Source organism: Ambystoma mexicanum, chromosome 1p (assembly GCF_040938575.1).
Source record: "Ambystoma mexicanum isolate Mex_15411 chromosome 1p, UKY_AmexF1_1, whole genome shotgun sequence".
NCBI classification, from domain to species: Eukaryota; Metazoa; Chordata; class Amphibia; order Caudata; family Ambystomatidae; genus Ambystoma; species Ambystoma mexicanum.
In genome coordinates, this window is record NC_090921.1 from 618592298 (window position 1) to 618612501 (window position 20204).

Here is a 20204-nt window from a genome sequence, read left to right on the forward strand (position 1 = left end):
CATCTTCATTGAGTCCTAAGCAAGCAGCCAGCATATCTAGGTGCTTTGTGGTCAAATAAGGTGATGGAGTTGTCAAGCAAGACTAGAAGGCATTTGTCTCACACTGATGTGGTGAGCATAGTCTATGAGTGGTCGCAGTAATGCGTCTGGCATGCAAGCCGTACTTGTAGGTTATGTTGGGAGATTGGTTTGACTACTTGGAGGGCAACAATCATCTCAACTTTTCAAATCAAGGGAAGAAGGAGTTGATGGTTTCAAGGGCTTCTTCAATATTGGGATAGACAGGCCATTCTTCAGTGTGAGTGCCCCACATATAGTGGTTTTCAGAGTGGAAGTGGGGAGGGTGTCCTCTTCAAAGCAGGTGGAGTAGAGAACTATGACAATGCTGGCCAGGTCTTCCAAGGGATGGCCTTGAACCGGCCCTTCTGGCTCTTCTGCCAAGGGATGGTGGGATGGCCAAGATGATTTTGGAGTTGTTGCAATGTATAATTCAGTCTATATGGTACACTTAATGGCAATGCACAGGACAGGCAGAGAGTTGAAGTAGCGGCTACACCATCTTGAAGAGGGCTCTAATTCTGATGTAGGGCTTGGTGATAGTTGAAGATTTAAAGATGGTGTTGGCTGTGGAGATGAGGTTCCTACATGTTCAGCAGAGGGATTTCAGACTGAGGGTCCTCTTGTGGTTGTGATTTTCTCCAGATCTTTTCTCATTTGCAGATTGCCTTTTTGAAACCAGTTAACTGTCACGAGTATCAGAGTGCAAAAGGCCTAGGACGGTGACCACTCCATTAAAGGGGGATTGAGAAGTTTGCTGAGTGGTCAGGATTAGATTAACATGATAATGTTGGCTTTTTCATCTGTGAAGGGAACTGAACAACAAAAATATATTGAACATTTATTTCAGAGCTACAGGTTGAATTGGTTCCTTGAGGAAAGTGAGCACATGCAAAGCATGAAATCCATGGCCCAATAACAGTTTTGAGGTCTTCATCTGTTGTATTCAAGGGATGTTCTTGAGGGAAGGGTGTGGTGTATTGTTCAGTTTTGGACTTTGGTGATTCGAGGGTGTTGTGAAGTCAGACAGGTATGGCAGCATGGTCCGACCAACATAGCTACTGGGGGAAAAAAAGGCAGTTCATGAACGTGTAGAATGCCAGGATGATGGTGTAGCCTTTGTCCAATGAAGAGGTGCTATATGTGTTCAATAAGTTAAAGAATACTTCAATGTTTTTCTTGGCTGAAGATTTTTCAGGCAGTTTGAATTTTCAGAAAAATTAGTTGTTGGAAAGAATGATCATTTCTATTGCGAGGTGTTCCGGAGCTTTCTCAATGAAGGTACAAGGGCTCAAACTGCATTTATGGAAGCATATTTCATCCCTTTCTTTCTAAATTACTCTAGGATGTACACTCAACACACCCACCTAAACGCAAACAGATTAAGAGCGAAGACACAACCACAGTCGAGTCACCTATGGCAGAGGGACAAGATGTTACTTCTAATCTGAACCTGCGTTTTCTATCTTCCAGCATTGGTGGTAGAATACCTCCTCCACTCAGCGTTTGCCATTTTAATCTTCAATCAGCTCATATCAAAACCAAGAATCAGTTTAGGATTGGATGCCTTGCCCTTAGCTGGTGTTTTGTGTGTGGAAAGGGGGAGAGGAATGGATGAAGCGCAACTGCATCAGGTTAAGAGAAAAAAAAAGCTCATCAAGTACTCGGATGGAGAAAACTGGAGGTGATGTTAGCAGAGAAGCAGGGTGTAATCTTAAATGCAAATAGGTAGCGCATTCTGAAAACAATGAGAAAAAGGAATTAAGACTACATAGATTATACAACACTTGTAAAAGTATTTTTAATGCAAATTAAATGTATTAACGGAATACTGGCCTCTTCGAAGGGCAGTGTCGGGAGGCACATGACTAGATTTCAAGCCTTACATTCAAGTAAAAAATAAATAAATAAGACTTTGCAGTGAACATTAAGCATTCTTTACAAATTCACTTTTTTATAGGTATTGTACCCCGCCTCCTGCCACTAAACATTGCTCACTCTGAAATGCTTGAAGGAAAAAACAGAAAATAGTTAAACTGATACACTGATTAAGAACTTTCCATTTCAAAAGAAACGTAACCAATAAAACATTGGAAATAGTCATGTTTGAAGCGCCAAACCCACTTCAGCTCCATTTTTTAATAAAACCATACAGCTGTATCAGTGACTTTAAAAGGTGATAGTAAGGCAGGATAATACTTTCAAAGCAGATTCAGACTATGCTTCAAAAGGGATCTTGTATTATGAGAATAACTATAGGTAGATGAAGCTAGATCTATAGTTTAAGGCACACTTTAATCATGAAAGTGACTTCAGTCGATAGTTAACTGGTTTCTTTGGGAAATGTAGGTACTGCATGAAGGTCCATCCGAAATAAAGGGAGATGGATGGTGGAGAGTGGCAGGAGCAGAGCGAGAGGAGTGACTAGAGAAAAAAAGGAAGAAGCGAGAAAAGTATAAGAGTAAACTATGAGAAAAAGTAGAATAATATGGACTATGAGGGAGACGTGAACCAGAAAGACAGAGGCTGTTTTGCAAGTAGAAACTCATGCTCCTATCACCTTTAAAAATAATGCTAAGAATACAAATGTAAAGTGCTATGATGGGAAAGTGCTACAAAACAAATCTCCTCCCATATAAAACCCTTCACACGGCAACACCTTTAAGCCGGATAGTCCGCCTATGCTGAAAAATATAAAAAAGCACAGCAGCCAAAAGAGAAGAGTATACATGCGGAGAACACACATCTTGATTGTAGGAGCCAGGTATAACGGAATAGAAAAAGCAATGTGAAGTCCTTGACTAAAATCTCACATCAGAACCTTTTTCTGTTTATAAAAAAAAGCACCATATCTCATGAAGATGATCAGGAACAATTAACGTCTCTTTTATCCCAGGCTTCAGTGATCGAATATTCCTGCCTTTTATTATGAAAATTCGTAGTGAATAGCATGAATTTTTGGACCAGGGTTCCCCTTTTCACCCTCCTCTAGTCTGATTGATTATTCTCCTCCTTGGACGCCTGGTTCTCCAGTTTTTCCTTTGTTTGGTCACCTGGCTCTTCTGAATGTAGCAGGGAGCTCGGGGCATCCTCCATAGAACTGGTATGTTCCTCTGAGCACAAGGATGCGTCAGTTCGTTCTTCCACAAGAAGCGTTGGATTGGGTGGTTGATCGTCACCCTCAGGCTGGGTAGAAGGACCAGTGGAATCTTTAAGAGGCTGAAAGCAGTCAGCGGGAGCCATCATCAAGGGGGGAGGAGGTAGTTCCTTCTACAAAAGAGGTGATGACATGTTAAATTGAAAGCAAGTCCACTGAGTAAACATTACATTGAAACAAAGGGAACTTCAATGAGGACTGATGTGAAACTGGGATGAAAGAGTATTACAAAATGTGCATGAATCCCACAGAATATTTACAATCCTATGACATTATCAAGATTGCACTTTCTATCTGGAAGTGGACGTATGCATATGTGATTTGAGTGTAGATAATTGTCATGCCTGCGCCATGGGCGCATACATTGGCAATCAATATGGACAAATTGTTATTCATTTATCTACAGAAAACTCCTGGATCAACCGCTATTCACTATTTGGACTTTATTTCCCATTTGCAAGACTTTGGTGCCTTTTTATTTTTCCCAGAAAACTACACTTACCATAATGCACTTGGCTATAACCATCCATTCCTGGCTATTCCTATTTTTTCTCATCAGAACTACAATCCCCAGAAGCCCTAGGGATTTGCTCTGCTTCCACCAGCTCAGGAACAGAGAGGGAGGTGGCCGATTGTCTGCAGGTGTGCTGAGCCAGGTGCAACCAATTAGCCTGCTTCTGTGCTGGGCTGGGCAGTATAAAGGCTGCTGCCTGCGAGAGCTCAGTCTCTTGCATTGAGAGTCCTTCCGGCACCTTATTGCTTCGAGCTACAAACTTTGTATGCTGTTTCCTGATTTCACCTGCTCTTTGTTCCAGTGCCCTGGTGGGCTCCTGCCTTGCACTCTGCTACACCCTGCTGCCTACAGCCCTAGCCTTTTGGGCTCCCTGCCTCAGCCCTGCTCCTCTGGGCATCCTGCCTTGCAGCCTGCTACACCCTGCTGCCTACAGCCCTAGCCTTTTGGGCTCCCTGCCTCAGCCCTGCTCCTCTGGGCATCCTGCCTTGCAGCCTGCTACACCCTGCTGCCTACAGCCCCAGCCTTTTGGGCTCCCTGCCTCAGCCCTGCTCCTCTGGGCGTCCTGCCTTGCAGCCTGCTACACCCTGCTGCCTACAGCCCTAGCCTTTTGGGCTCCCTGCCTCAGCCCTGCTCTTCCAGGCTCCTGCCTTGCAGCTGATCACGCTCTGCTGCCTTCCAGCCTCCGCCCTTGCCCTGCCGGGCTCTCCACATTGCAGCCGATCACGCTCTGCTGCCTTCCAGCCTCCGCCCTTGCCCTGCCGGGCTCTCCACATTGCAGCCGATCACGCTCTGCTGCCTTCCAGCCTCCGCCCTTGCCCTGCCGGGCTCTCTACATTGCAGCTGATCACGCTCTGCTGCTTTCCAGCCTCAGCCCTTGTCCTCTGGGCTCCCTGCTCTGCAGCCTGCCTCACTCCGGCTGCCTACAGCCCTTGTCCTCTGGGCTCCCTGCTCTGCAGCCTGTCTCACTCCGGCTGCCTACAGCCCTTGTCCTCTGGGCTTCCTACTTTGCAGCTTATCACGCTCCGCTGCCTACTACCTACCTTTTTCCGCTGGGTTCTCGGCCTAGCAGCCCTCTACAGTCCTCTGCAACCTTCTACGGTCAGCGGCCCTGCCCCTCAGGGCTCACTCCTTGCTGCCCGGCCCTTCTGGGTTCCTTGCCGTGCAGCTTGCTTTACTCTGCTGCCCTAAGCCCTTTCCCTCTGGGCTCTCTACCTTACAGCCCTCCTCCTGTGGGCTTGCTCATTGCTTTCCTGCTCCTCTGAGCTCTCAACCTTGTTCCTTACTGTCCTCTGCTATCCAATCCTGTTACACGACTTTCCCTTCATTTCCTTCTGCTAGTTTGCTATCAACCTCCTTTTCCTGGATTTGTCTGTAAGTATCTTCTCTTGTACTGTTTGTAGACCCTTTTGTACAGAGCTTGTCTGTTGGTTCCCATCAGTCAACCTCTGCCCCTTCCCTTGTCTCGTTTCTACATTACAGACACCCATAGCTGCTGTTCAAAGCCATGAGCAAACAGCGTGGGCCTCTGTTATAGCAAACTGTGCAGAAGGCTAGAGTATTTCCTAAGGTTCGTGGAATACTCTTTTCCTATATCTGCATACACCCCAAGAGGGAATTCATTCTGTACCTTTTTCCTTGCTACTCTTGCCTACTCTTCGTTCTCTTTCCTTTCTGCTGTGTGTGTACTTATCTGTCCACTTTATTTTGGCACAACCACCCAAACCCTTTCTGGGTGTCCTGTGCCACTCTTAATAGAGTGCCATCCCTGACAATAATTCTTTCTTGTAGGAAGTTAGGGGTATCTCAATGCATGATTTATTAAATCATGATGGCTGTTTTGGATTCTATATGTTTGCCTCAACTTTCAGAGAACTGGACTCTGATCTGAAAATATGGAGCCAACTGCTATATAAGGAATGCCTCTGCTATAGGTTTCCTTTCAATCTTGCGTTTAGGAAGTTTAGCTCTGTCTGAGGGAGTTTAATACAGTGTGTATATATACACTGGTGTAGGTGATTCGGTAGTTTGCTATTCCCTGCTCAGTCTAGAATCTAATTGCACTCTTAAGGTTTTGATCTAAGGCTGAGGGGGAAATGGTATTGCCTGTAGATTTAAGAGAAAGTAAGACTTGGCATTTTCACAGGTTTATGGGTTTGACCATTATTGCTGGTTTGACGCAGTTTGCTGCTAAAGTGACCAATTTAGGTGGCTGTAGAACGGCCAGAAGTTTTGGTGAAGAAAGAAAACCTTTAACGTGGAGTCTGCTGTACTCAGTCCATAAGCCCATACATCACTTTTCTCTACACACAGTCTATAATAAGGGGATAGTAGCTGAGCCTTGTGCACAGTAGTTGTACTTTAAATTTAAAGTTAGGTGTGGAGTTAGCAGCTGCATGCCAAGGACCCCTATCTAACACCCCCGCACCCGCTACCCTCTCCTCTGGGATAATTTAACCCACTCAGCTGTGCTTTACTACATCACTTTGCTGCAGTGGTGCAAGAAATAGCAAAATGGTCGTGCTGACTTCTGTGTGCGCCAGGATCTCTAAACTGGGTTTTTGCAACAACCAGAAAATCGATGCACCACCCTGCCACACACATTTCAGGTGGGGTGGCACAGAGTACTCACAGCAGGAATGTGCAACATTTAACATGAAGTGAAGTAAAAGAGGCAGCATTACTTTGCTGAAAACCCAAAATGCTTCTTTAAAATGACACCTTTTTCAAACTCATCCAGTCCTTATGAACCACTGTGATTAAAAAGGCTCTGCAATGCCCAGGATCATCCATTGTGTCTCAGCAGAACCGGGCCTAATTCTTGAATGACAGCTCATGTCAAAAGTATCTTTGAAAAATCAACCAGGGGCTTTGTTTTCATTTAACACGGGAAACGCTAAAAATCAGCTGTTCAGAGAAAGACTCTAAATATATGCCTGTTTAAATGTATCCATGCTGCAAACAACACCAGCCCTCAAGAAAAGAACTAAGGCTGTATAAAGTGTGTATTGGCTGGAGATGAAAACCAAAAGTACATCTATGAACTGTTTTGATTCCACAGGTTTGAGTCAAGATGTAAAGTGAGAAAATCAAAGCTAAAACTCATAGGCTAAATTGGCAAACTATTTAAAAAAACGTGCTGTGCCAGTTGCTGGCCTTGAGAAAGGGTGACACCTCAAACTTCTGGCACAGGAAAGCACTAATTGCCAGCTTGACAGATTTTGAATGCACCAGGACAAAGAAACTTCACAAGCTCAGACATTCGTCTTTGCTCCAGGCTGGGACTCTCTGAGACTCTCACCTGTCAAGTGTGAGGGGCAATACAACCTTCAATCAAGAAAGAGGCCCCTCACCCTGATTCAAAGAAACTGACAATTGACAGCAGTTGGGGGAAAGAAAAAAAATAATCAAGTGACAATGGACTTCCTTTTGGTTTTAAAGGCCATTTTGTAACTGAACTTTAAAGACGTTTAACTTTACTGCAAGAATTACGAAAAATATGAAAAGTTTGTAGATATAAATCGAATTTTATTTTATGCTCTAAACTTGGTTGAACTCTTTACTGCACAAGGAACAGAAGTTATAAAAAAAATGACAGATTCCCCGGAAAGTATTGATGTTAGCATTTTGTACATACATCCCTGGGGTCAGTGCTCATCTGTGTACAAAATTGGGGAATTTTAGGCCAAATCTTCATGTTTAAAATTAACAAAATGTGTCAGCAAGGTGAAACCAGGTCCCACAGACTTGGGGTTTGGATTGAAATATGACGCACAAAATATGTAGCCTGTGTATCTGATTTTTCTTAGAGGTTGCAACTGCACAAATATTAGTTTGTGGCAAAATTAGATTTTGGTTCCAGTAGCTAGGGGAGGTTTCTAAACACTGTAAAAATCACCCCATAAACATGACATCCTTTTTCTGTGATCCAATCAGCGAAGAGCTTGGAGGAGACTTCTACCTAGCCCAATCCTGTTATTGGAGGCGTGAGTAGTAAGCCTGCCCTGGTCATATACTTTAGTGATGTCATCTGGCATGATAAATAAGGGCCCCTGACAGCACACAGGTACACACCGATTCCTGACTTTCTTCCTGTATTCCTGCGTGGCGTCCGGTTCCTGATTTCTTCATCCCGTTTGATCCCGATTCCAGATTTTCATTACAAAGCCAAGGCCTATGCATTGCTGACCCCATTTTCAACTAGGCCTCAAATTCTAAAAAAAATCCCCAAAACCCAAGGGAAGCATCCTGATCCAGCCTGGCTTGCTGCTACTAGATGCATGCCCCTGGCAAACTTGCTATCCCACTTAACTGTGGTATCCAGTAACCATAAGTGCCAGTCCAGGGTATTCCGGTGACCAGAACGGCCCAGCTGACCCTGTACCGCCAGATTTGCCCAGCTGTCATGTGTTAGACCAGGTCCGTGTGGTGACCAGAACCCTTGACGGTTCAAAATCCTAAATTAAAGTGGACTGTAAGTATTAATAGGAATCATAGAAAACCATAGCATACCTTGCCTTGCTTTGTCCTATCCCAATCTCTAAACCATCCTATCCTTACCTTAATAACTTGTAACATTGTCAGAATCCTTATTGCAATCCTGTCCTTGATTTATCTTGCTAAGGCGCCATTTCTTTAGTCATTTTTATCTTGTAATTTAAATCCTAAACTATCAATCCTATTTCGAGTGACCGGACTGGTTCTGCCAGGGCGGGCGCTGGGGATCTGGGGTTGAAGTCATGAATCAACTCTAGAGCTTACTGTGTCCCTCTTTGGTATTCTAGCCTGAATGCTCTCATATACAGTAAAACTATTCTTGTCCAAACAGTTTTTCTGTTTTCACTACCCGATTTATCTAAAAACGCCTCTCATTTTACATTGCATATCTCCCTCAGTTTAATAGCTAGAGACCTCATTTCAATTCTTGATTTTACCCAAGTCCTATAGCTACACCCCAACCCAAAACTCATAATCAGTGAATATTACCCGTTTTTATTAAAAACCGTTTGGTTAATTTTAGGCGGGAATCAACATTTTAGCAAAGCTTTACACGTGTTATTTTTATACTAAATTATTTTCAACCTTCCATTCAAATAGTTTACTTTTGCTCAAACTATTGCTTATGATTGCCCGTAACTTATCAGTGTTGCTCCCGTAAAGATTTGTACTTATTTGAGGATTTTTGCACACTTTCAGTGTTTTATTCAGCCATTTTCGAGTGTCATTTTCACATTTTAAGGTTTCAAATACATTTTTCTCTCCTGTTTGAGGAGGGAAGGTTGGATTTGAATTGTGTTTATTGTTGCTCATTCCTGATTACCTGCTTCCTTATATCTCTTTAGAATTGATTATTTGTGGGTTGAGGAATATTGCAGGGGGAAAGCCTAACATAAGTGCTATCTTTCCAAACAAGCCAAAAGTGTTCTATTTTCTGGTGTTTTCCATCTGTGTTACTAAATGGTTAATTTAAGTGCATTGTTCACATTCCTATCTGTTATTGTCACCACATTGGCGATTGCTGCCCCATATATTAAAAAGTATATGTTTGATTTGAATTTTAAATAAATAAATATTACCTTTACCAACCAGCCCGATTCCTGGTCCATCGTGACCCGGGGTATTTGAAAAGGGGTGCGATATGAGTGGTGTATCTCTCAAATATTGAACCTACATATACAACAAAATAAGCATTTCGGCTGTGCGCTGCATACTAGGCTGAGACCAGGGTGTACCGCCTGATTGAAATCCTTAACACTCTCCACAGACACACACTACCACCCAGTGACATACCCAGTTCTATTTTTTTACTCCTCGCCGGACAGACTTACAAACCACCATATTATCAGGGGGATGGGAGGCTTGCGTATTAAGGGTATGGGACTATCGGTTAGGAGTACAATAGTCACTACAGTGACTAACCTTTTCTTACTCCTACAACCCTTCCCTTTTCCTCCATACATATGGCAGAAGGATTATCTCATCGTGAAGGAAAACTCGAATTTCGGTAATGTGCTTTCTGATGGATGTTCCTCCCACGGATTCCCCCTCTGTGTTATCCCCATCTCGTGGGGCGCAACAGGGCTCTCCATCAGCTCTGTCCCATACTTCTATGCGCCCTGCACCGGATATGTCAGGGCCACTATATGAAGCGGAGCAACGCCCCTGACCTCAGTACCACACTTTTGCCCTAGCACTCCGAATCCGAGGGAATGTAGAACTGATGGGGTACTAGCATCACGCAAGAACGCAAGAGGGGCAGGTAGGGAGGGCGATATGGAATCAGTTGGAGGAACATCCATCAGAAAGAACATTACCGTAGGTAATTTGTTCTTCTAATGGATTCTTTCCTACCATGGATTCCTCATTCATGATAGACTCCCAAAGCAGTATGTAAAACTGGATGAGTGAGGAAGCAAGACCACCAGCTAAACCAGGACTGCCCTACAAAAATCGGGCATCCTAGCCCGCAAGGGAATCCAAGTAGAAAGGCTTAGCAAACTTGTGCAAAGACGCCCATGTTGCCGCCTGGCAACTATCCAGGACAGGGAATTCCCTCTGCAGGGTGGAGGTGGCCGCCACTCCTCAGGTAGAATGAGCGTCGATACCCTCGGGCACATCCTTTCCAATTCTAGCATTGTGAAATGCAGAGAAGGATCCATCTGGACAGGGTCAGTTTGATCACATCCCTGCTAGAGCAACTACCAGTGTAACCAACGAAAAGCTGGTCATCTTTCATAGTGTCTCTAGTACGAGGGATGTAGAACTTAAGGGCCCTACTGGGTTTAGCCGATGGAATCAGTCCTCCGACTTGGAAGGGTGAGGCGGAGGAATAAACACAGGAAGATGGATCTTCTGAGAGAGATGGAAATCCCAGACCACCTACGGCAGAAAGGAGGGTCTCACTCTCTTTGGACAAAAACAAATAGGAAGGTAAAACAGACATTGCCAGGAGCTCATTCCCCAGTCTCGCGGACGTGATGGCAAACAGAAAAATCACCGTAAGGGTGAGCAATCTAATATTACATGAAGGAAGTGCCTCAAACGGAGCGCCCATAAGAAATGTAAAAACTAAATTCAAATCCCATTCCGGAAACCACGCCAGGGTGTAGGGGGGAGTAGAATGTTACAAAACACTCCAAGAACTGCATTAACAGTGGGGATTGTGAAAAACAAGCCCTGTTCAGGGGACGTCTTGAGCACTGCAATAACGGTGAGGTAACCCTTCACCGTGCCAATCTGCAGGCCCGCCTGTGCCAAGGAAGGCATAAGATCCAACACAGTGGAAAAATGACAGGATAAAGAATCGAGGTCCCTCTCCAGGAACCAAATTGAAGTTGGACGCCGCCTGCAGGCATAAATGGATTTTGTAGTGGGCCTCCGAGCTGAAAGGAGCACATAGAGGACGTTGTTCTACAAGTCCCACTCTCAGCAGGCAAGCAGGAAGGTTCAGGCTGCTCAGCGTCTAGTGGAGGACCCACCCCTTCGATTGGGAGAGTAAGTCTACCTTTCCTCGGGAGGTGCCCAGGGAGGGCAGATGGACATGTCCAGCAACTCCGGATACAACGTTCACTGGGCCCAGTCGGAGGAGAGCAGGATCATAGTGGTCTGAACAGGCGCAACTTCCTGAGAACCAGCGGAATGACCGGGATCTGCGGGAATGCATAAAGGATGTCAAAAGTCCACTCGACCGTTAGCGCATCTCCCCCAGAGCTACCAGACAAGGAAATTCAAGGGAGCAGAACAACTCACACTTCCTGTTGACACTGGAAACGAAGAAGCCCCAATGAGGAGTTCCCCAACATGAGAAGATCTCCAGAACTTCCCAACAGCTCCCACTCGTGGGTGGTTGAAGTGTCTGCTCAAGGCATCTGTTGCAACATTCTCTTGTCCAGAACGATGAGCCGCCGTCAGAGACGCTGTTCTCCAGAGTTCAGAACCAGTCACACTGCTTCTCTGCACAGAGGCAAGGACCCCACTATACCTTATTTGTTGAGGTAGTGCACGGCCACTGTGTTTGTCAGGATCAGTACACTCTTGCATTTCACAGACAGGACGAAAGCAAACAGGGCCAGGCTGATAGCCCTCAACTCCAGCAAGTCGATGTGTTCCAGAGACTGTGGGAGATCACAGTCCGCTGACTCTTATGTCTGACAGGTGAGCACATGAGTAACAGGATATGGTAATTTAACAAAGCAAAAAAAAGAGAGAAAACTACTGCCTTCCCTAACCGTTATATAACAGTAATCGTAACACAACCTAAATGGTTCAAAGGGAGTATCAACTACACAGGTCACAGACATGCAGAGCAGGATGACAAAAAACAAATGGGGGAGACAGTGGCCTGACCCTCAAGAAGAACACCCTAGCCTAAGCGGGGGTGCCTTTCCCTAGAATGTGTTGAATGTTTACTACCTCATGTGGAGTGAGTTTTTAAGGATACCCAACATAGTTTGGTGTTTTTTATTTGTATATCTTGTTCTATGCATAGACCACCAACGTGTGATTTAGTTGCAGCCTAAGGGTGAATAAACGTAGTACTGAAATTCCCTCGGCACCACCTAACATGTTAGCCATTGCAAAAAATGGTGGTTCATGCTTCACGTTGCTTGCTGTCCGTTATAATTTTCTGACATGTTGCATGTACTGCCCACACTATTGATGAGAATTAGGGACCTTTCTCCTTTATCTATCCCTCTTAGATAGGCGGTGCATCACTCGCCATCTAGGGAAAGGCACCCCCACTAGGGCTAGGGTGTTCTACTTGAGGGTCAGTCAGGCTACTGTCTCCCCCATTTGTTTTTTGTCATTCTGCTCTGCGTGTCATCACTGTGATCTGTGTAGTTGATACTCCCTTTGAACCGTGACAGGTGAGCGCCCCAGCCATTCCGTGCTGAACAACGAAAGCCCCACCCACCAGAGACATGTGGTAAAACACATCACTGAGGCTTGGCACCCTGGGGTGTGGCGAGGACAGTGGCCACGGCAATGCCACCCCTCTGGGTACCTATTCCACTACCTGTCAGGAAGTGTCTTCCTCTCCCTGGAGCAGATTGACCACAGCCTCTCTGGGCGAAGGTGCTGAAGGGGTGAAAACCCTTACCTCGAGACAATGGTTGTGCGAAGGGCAGAGGCACAGCAAGCCGCAAGAACCCAGTTGTCACTTTTGATGACTGGACCTTCTGGAGGGAGTTGTCTGCCTTGGCTCCAAAACTGTTTTTGCCATCTAAGGGCATCCCCAACAATCTGGCTTTGACGTTGGACGCAAACTGGTTCGGTCTGTGTTGTGTGACTTCCATGGCCGGAAACAGGAGGTTCGCATCAGACTTCTCGGACGGGTCCAGCAGCCTTTTTGGAGACTTCCAGCAGGACTTCGTTCCGGTTGCAAGATGAATTGTAAAGAAAGCCCTCGCAGGACAAGGCCGTGGTGTTGTGCGATAAAGGTGTGCAGGAGACACTGCCAGTCGACACACAAAACATTGCGCCTATGTCCACATATCAAAACCTTTAAAAACAGAGGATTGGACCCTCTGCCGCAAAGCCCTCGCAGGACAAGGCCACAGTGATGTGCGACGCAGGTGTTTGGCAGCGAAGGGCTAGCCGTGCAGAGTGGAGCGTGCAATGAAATCGCTGTCCATCTGCGTCCGAAAGGTAATGCGTTTCAGGGAGGGAGAGTAGACATTACTGCTCTCCATTAAACTTCCCAGCTTTGCATGTCTTTCCACTAACCACCTGACTACGTGCGCTGTTCCGCTCGCATTCTTAGTCTCTTCCAGCTGTTAACGTTACTTGTATTCACGTCTCTTCTTTCTTCTCTAGGTCTCTCCTATTGGTTTCTATTGTATTATGTGCATTTCTCTTATTACTCTTGTCCCCCCCGCCCTCCAGTGGTTACTATTGCTTCTGTATTCTGAGTAGCGTGTACCTGTTCTCCCACTTTGTCTCTCTACCTGTGTGTGTCCCTAGTGTGTGACCCCCCAACCCTCTTTCTTGGGGGCCTCTTCCTACTTCCTCCATGCACCCCTCTATGGTGCTCTCAGTCTCCCCATCTTCTCTAACTGCTACTCTATCTCCCATCCAATCCCCGTCTCTAGGTCTGGTAGGAAGAGGTTCAAGAGGGACATCCTGGTCTCCATCCAGGCCTCCCTATCGCTGATACCTACACCAGTACTTCCTCTGGACAGACCCTTACAGACATCCTCTTTGTCGTTCCCTCTAAAGGCCTATGGACCCCTCATATGGTCTCTGTTCTCTCCCATTTGTCTCCTCTCTCATTAATGGTGGCACTCGGTGGGAGGTCCTCCCCGCCCCTTTCCACTCCTCCAAGAACATCATTAATGTCCATCTGAATGGCACTGTCTTGGTCCAGGGCCCTCAAGCCAATCTCCTCCTTTTCGATAGGCGTTTCCCACATCTTATCAACTTCTTTCTGTCTCCTGCTACTCCTACCTTCACCGCTTTGGCTCCTCCGCCACCTTCTTCCGCCACCTCTCCGGCACCTTCCTCTTCATCTCTGGTAACTCTGCCACTCCCTTCTTCCAACACCTCCCAGGCACCCTTCTCATCCCCTCCAACTACGCTGCCATCTCCTTCAACTACGCTGCCATCTCCTTCAACTACTCTGCCATCTCCTTCAACTACTCTGCCATCTCCTTCAACTACTCTGCCTACTCTCGGGCTCCTCAACCACCTGCGCAGGGCGTACCTCAAGTATGTACCCCTCAACAGAAGTCTTTCAAATGTGGAAATCTGCTCTCTCAACTCTCGCTCTGCCGTCAAACACTCTTCCGACATCTGCTGACTCCTCGAAGAACTTGATCTGGATGTCCTCTGTCTCACTGAGACATAGTTCATGGCCAGCTCCAACACGAGTTTTGATACTCTCCTCCCTGATGGCTACAAGATCCTCTCTGAACCCAGACCCAATCGTCCAGGAGGTGCAGCAGCTCTGATTTTTCCAGAGTGGATCCCTGTTTGTCATTCCTATGCAGGCCTAATACTCCTTTGAATGCCTAGTCTGCAGGCTCTCTATCTCTCCTAGCCTCTCTCTTACTGGGACCACCAATTGAAAGCCACCTGGCCAGGTCACCCTCTTCCTCTCTGAGTGGGCTGACCTCTCCTCTTCCCTCTTTGCCTCTACCTCTCAACTTCTCCTCCACTGAGACTTCAACATCCATCTGGATGCTTCCAACCCCTACTTGGTGCTCTTTTACAATCTCTGCGCCTCTTTCGCTGTTTCTATTTTACCCTCTGGCCCGACACACACTGCCGGGCACACCTTGGATGCTCCCATCTCTTCAGATATGCCCATCACCAACCCTCTCACCACTCCTCTCCCTTGGACTGACCACTTTCGGCTCTCCTCACACCCGACGCACTCTGCCCCCAGGTGAAGCCGGCCCCAGCACTGCCACCCACCTTCTCGGTCATCCGTGCCCATGAAGCATCTGTCAGTGGAGGTTTTCGCTGCTACTTTCTCTCCTCCTCCTACGCCTGCGGCTGATTCACACTCTGAGACAGCTGTCTCTAAACTGCATCTCTACATCTCCAACACTCTTGATGTCCTTGCCCCTGACATGAGGATCCATTTGAAGCTTACCTCAAAGTGCAACCCTTGGAATGATTCTGACCTCGCCACCCTTAAAGGCAAGTGCAGGGTGATTGACAGGAAGTGGAGGGCATCATGCGCATACTCAGAAAAACTGGCCTGCCACCAGCTCCAAAAGGCAATACAGACTCTCTGTCCTGTCCAAGAAGAAAGCCTACATCCAAGCCCACATCTCTGCAGTCTCTAACAACATGGCCAAACTCTTCAAAATCTGCAAGGAGTTGGCCAGTCCTGCTGCAGTCTCCACTTCTCCCTTTCCCTCCCAAGCCCTCTGCATGGCACTGGCTTCTTACTTCACCACTAAAACTCAGGACATCCTGTCCTCTCTCTCCTCTTCCTCTCCCTCTCCCTCTCTCTGCCCCTTTCTGGCCGCCTCTCCCTCACCTCCTCCTTTCTCCTCTTTCCCAGTGTTCACTCCTGACAATGTATCTAGACAAGTCCGATCTATGAAAGTATCATCCAAGCAGGTGCTCCCCTGGTCCTCCTGAACAATCAAGGAGCATATCGACACCCTCGCTCCAGCCTTGGCCGATTTCTGCAGTCACTTTTCCCACTGGAACTTTCCCCTTACCCCTAAAGCACTCCCTTGGGCACCCCCTCCTTAAGAAGCCTTCTGCCGATCCTTCCTCTCTGGCAAACTACCGCCTGATTTCTATCACTCCTTTCCTGGGCAAACTCCTGGAAATGCTGGCCATCTCCCAGCTTACTCTCCATACGGAGTCTGTTGGTTGTCTCCACAACCATCAGTCTGGCTTCAGAGCAGCCAGAAGAACGGAAACAGCTCTCCTGAACACCTGTGAAGACCTGCTTTCTAACCTCGACTCCAGCCTTCCTTCTGTCCTCATACTCCTTGATCTTTCCTCTGCTTGTGACAGTCAACCATGCTATCCTGATCAATCGTATCCATGACGACCTTGGCATCACAGATCCGGCCCTAGCCTGCTTGACCACCTTCCGCCTGGATTGACCCTGCCAGGTCCAACTTGGGTCCTTTCTCTCCACCACCTCTCTCTCCACATGTGGCGTTCCCCAGAGCGCCAACCTCTCACCCTGGCTTTTCAGCATCTACTTGGCACCTCAGCCCACCTCATCTTTACCCGTTCTTCTAACTTTGTATTTTGCAGATGACACTCCGCTCTCCTTCAGGCTTCCCTCAACCTCCTCCGCTCTCGTTCATTCCTGACTGTCTATCCGTGATTCAGGAATGGTGCGCCTCCAACGATCTCTGCCTTAATGCCAGTAAGAATGAGATCCTTCTCATTGGGACCCCTGCTCCCACTTTCCCTCTTTCAAGGCTGGCCGCCCTCACTGGGCCTTTTCTCTGCACCTTCCTGTGAGGCAAAAAACTGCACCTCCTCAGAGGTATTCTTCCTTTTCTCACTTTCCCTCAGAAGCTCACTGTCTCCAGATCCCTGGTTCTCTATAGGCTGGACTATTGCAACAGCCTCTTTCTAAATCTGCCTGCCTCTACTCTTCACCATGTGCAAGTAATCCAGAACAGGACTGCGAGACTGGTCCTTGGCCTCTAGCACAGGGATAGTATCTCTCCACCCCTGAAATCTCTCCACTGGCTCCCGGTGTTGCAAAGATCAAATTCAAGACCCTCTGCATTGTCCACAAGGCTTTCTGGGGCCGGATCCACACTACATCCAACGCTCTCTTCCTGCGCACTTTCCTTCTCGAGCCCTTCGCTCATCCACCTCCAACTCTACAAGGGTCAGACCTTTCTCTACACAGAGTGGGGGGTAGATCTCTTTCGTTGGTTGGTTGGTTAGTTGGTTGGTAGCTCCATCTGGAACAGCCTCCCAGCCTCTCTAAAACTTGAGCAGGACCACCTAAGGTTCCAGAAGCAATTCAAGACCTTCCTTTTCGCTTCCGCTTTCTTTCTCTCTCGCTCGCTCTCCCCCCTGCTGATGACCTGTCTGCCGCGCTAACTGGTTACCTGGCCACTCTCTGAATTTAATGGGCACCAGGGTCCTAAACAACCAGTATCCCCTCGTATTGCCTCCGGGCTTACCGCAATCTTAGTGACTACATCTGCAACCCTACAGTCCCCTGCCTCCTAGCACTTACTCAGAGCCAGTCACTCAGGTGGCACTTACTTGAGCTTTGCCCTATTGCACTTTCCCCCTCGCGCCCCCTGGCACTTCTCTCCCTTGCATGATCTGGATGACAAGGCCTAATAAGACTGTTTGTTTTGCCCCTTTGTCTTCCCTTCCTTTTCTTGTTGCGCCTAGAAACACTTGTGTACAGGTGCATTATAAATTACTTAGCATATCATCATCAGCCAGGAGGAGTGCCAGACTTATGTGCTAATGGCCATGGTCCTACCCACACAGTGCCCTGTGTCCAGCCCCGATTGCAGCATTTGGCATGCTGCCTCCTTGTCAAATACCTGGGAGTGGAAACCACCCTCATCTCTCACTCCGGGATGTGCTCGGCCGCATTGGTTCTCCACCATCCAAAGGCTGAAGGAAAACTTCACCATTGGCAAGAGGCATACATGCAGTGCCAGTGCTGACGTGAAAACCTTCTTGCCACATGCATCAAACCTCTTACTTTCCCTGTCTGGTGGAAGAGATGGGAAGGTAGATGTCTTCAGGCTAGTCGTAGTGTTTCTTTGCCATATCTCTGTCCACAGCCAGGACTGAGGCGGACTTCTCCTATGCCTCTAGTACAGGTGCTCCCACTACCACATTGAAGGGCAGCAACATTTCTTTTTTGGGATGCCTCGTCCAGAATGTAGGAAGCCATTTTCAACCTTGGACCTGGATGGAGCAGGCCATCCCAGAGTATGGACCACCTTAGCCATCAAGTGCTAAAACGCTGTGTGGGAGCTGGCAAGAAATCAATTTCCGGAGAGGTGTCGAGACCACTGGCGCCTTGCAGGTCCTCAGCCAGAGCATGCCCATCCTCACTTTCTCCATTAAATTCCTCTGGGAAATCCCTCCCTTCCTAAAACCACATAGGTTCCAGCCCAAAAGGAACATGGTCACCCTCATCATAGATGATGTACATTTTTGACATAAACACATCCATATGGAGGGGGGTGTATTCCTACAGAACCGTGGTACCCGGTGTGCCGATCGGCACCGAAGACTATGCCGGTGCCTGATGGTGGGGCTTGTTGGTACAAAATGGGCTTGGCTTCTTTTAGATCCAATCACAAGCCCTTAGGCATGCGGGAGTGGTCCCCTGAGGGCACTCTGCCAGTTAAAACAGATGTGGTGGGACCCTGCGGCACCATAGCCGACCGCACTGTTGACTGCACCACACGCACCGAGGCCAGAGCTGAACGGCACCTTGGTGAAGATATCTAACATCTTCAGGCGGAAATGATCCCATTCCACCAGCATAGATGATTGAGTCAGAAAAGGTACCTCTTTGACAGGGTACGCTGTTGGGGAGAATTCTCTTATAAGGCTAATTTCCCAAACCTAGTGAGTCCCCCAGCAGCTTTGCTGGATTTTTGGGGTTTGTTTTTTTCTCCTGCTAAGAGTGAGACTCTTTTCCTCCCACTCTTAGGCATGATTTGAGGTATGTCTTTGACTCTGTGTGCTTATGGGCTATGGGGTCTTTTACTCCATAGGGTATCATCTATTTTTCATGCGTGTTACACAGCACCCTCAGTGCAGTAACACAGGGGTATCATAGTGACCCCCAAACGTACACTCCATACCCTGGGACGGACTACTGTCTCCCAGGGCATGTAAAGTCATCATTGACTTTACTAGTCCAAAATTGTAAACAGAACCAGTACAAACCATCATATTGTGGAAGTACTGGAAGGGGTTAATTCGATTGCCCCTGGGTCTGTTTTCAAGGGGGCACTGTCCAGTCCCCCCCTTGACGAGTTTCTGGCTGGTGGCAGTGGTTACCACACAAAATATTCCACGGGAATATTTCCTATGGGATTTTCCCATTGATTTTAAACGCACCACCATTTGGTGCAATGTTAAAGATACCGCCAGTTTATTTATTTAATATTAAATCAACGGTTGGGTCTTTTTGCCAGAACTCTTTTCTAAAATGGCATTCGTGTCCGTCCCTGTAACTCTAACCAAGGTCGAGTCCTTTGTTCCACTTTTTGGTGGGCTTCTCCACAGAAGCCCTCCAAATGGTGCCACTCTGTCTGGGTTCCAAAGGATGTGTGGGGAGGGGAATTGGCACCCTGGACTGCGCTGCCTTAGCAACCCAAGTCGCACTTTATTCTGATCGGACCATTGGTGAGCCACCCGGCTCACCGCTTAGCATGTGTGAGTGACAGCTAGGCTGTTGAATGGGAGTTTTTCTGCATAAAAGCAGGACCTTTGGCACTGGAACTTCAGAAGTCGCCACAGGACCTAAGAATCCAAAGAGGGAAGAAGCTGAGCCATCTGCAACGACGACACCACCGGTGGAGCCCTGCTGCAACAAACTCACCACTTTCCCAACGACAAGAGAAGATCTTCTGCTGGATGAGTCTTCTTCCTCTGAGCTGGTGGGACCAACCAGTTCGCCCCTTTCGCCTTCCAAAGACGTCTCTTGGTCGAATCGCCCGTGCCAAGCACCCCGGCGGCCGGATAGCCAAGCTTCACCACTTTGACCGCGAATAAAAAGAACGCACCTTTTTACCAACAAACTCCGCGGCTGGTTTCATCCCTGTGCAGTGCAACGACTCCAAGTTTCCTCCTCGACGTGATCCTCTCTTCCCCTGGTCGAAACAATGAACTGCAACCATTGCCAAGAACAACTGCCACCACTGGAGCTTCCTCCCTCTTTAAGGTACTGTGTTCTGCCTGGCCTCCCTTTCTTCGGTTTGCCCAAGGTGACCCTTAAATCCTTGGCTTTCCAACTGGGTTGGCCCCAGACCTTCTAACTTTAACTTCTTGATT

At 47.4% G+C, this 20204-nt stretch overlaps 1 protein-coding gene across 3 annotated transcripts in view; it reads right to left on the reverse strand.

Moving 5' to 3' along the window:
- Positions 1–1833: 1833 nt before the first annotated feature.
- SPPL2B (signal peptide peptidase like 2B) overlaps positions 1834–20204 on the reverse strand; it is a 1058839-nt gene continuing 1040468 nt past the window's right edge. For 2 of the 3 annotated variants that reach the window (XM_069649607.1, XM_069649606.1), the window contains one exon: positions 1834–3327. In XM_069649607.1, the coding sequence (XP_069505708.1) occupies positions 3046–3327 (282 nt within the window). In that variant the 3' untranslated portion in view covers positions 1834–3045. The remainder of the gene's footprint in view (positions 3328–20204) is intronic. The other variant, XM_069649608.1, reaches the window with a different exon arrangement.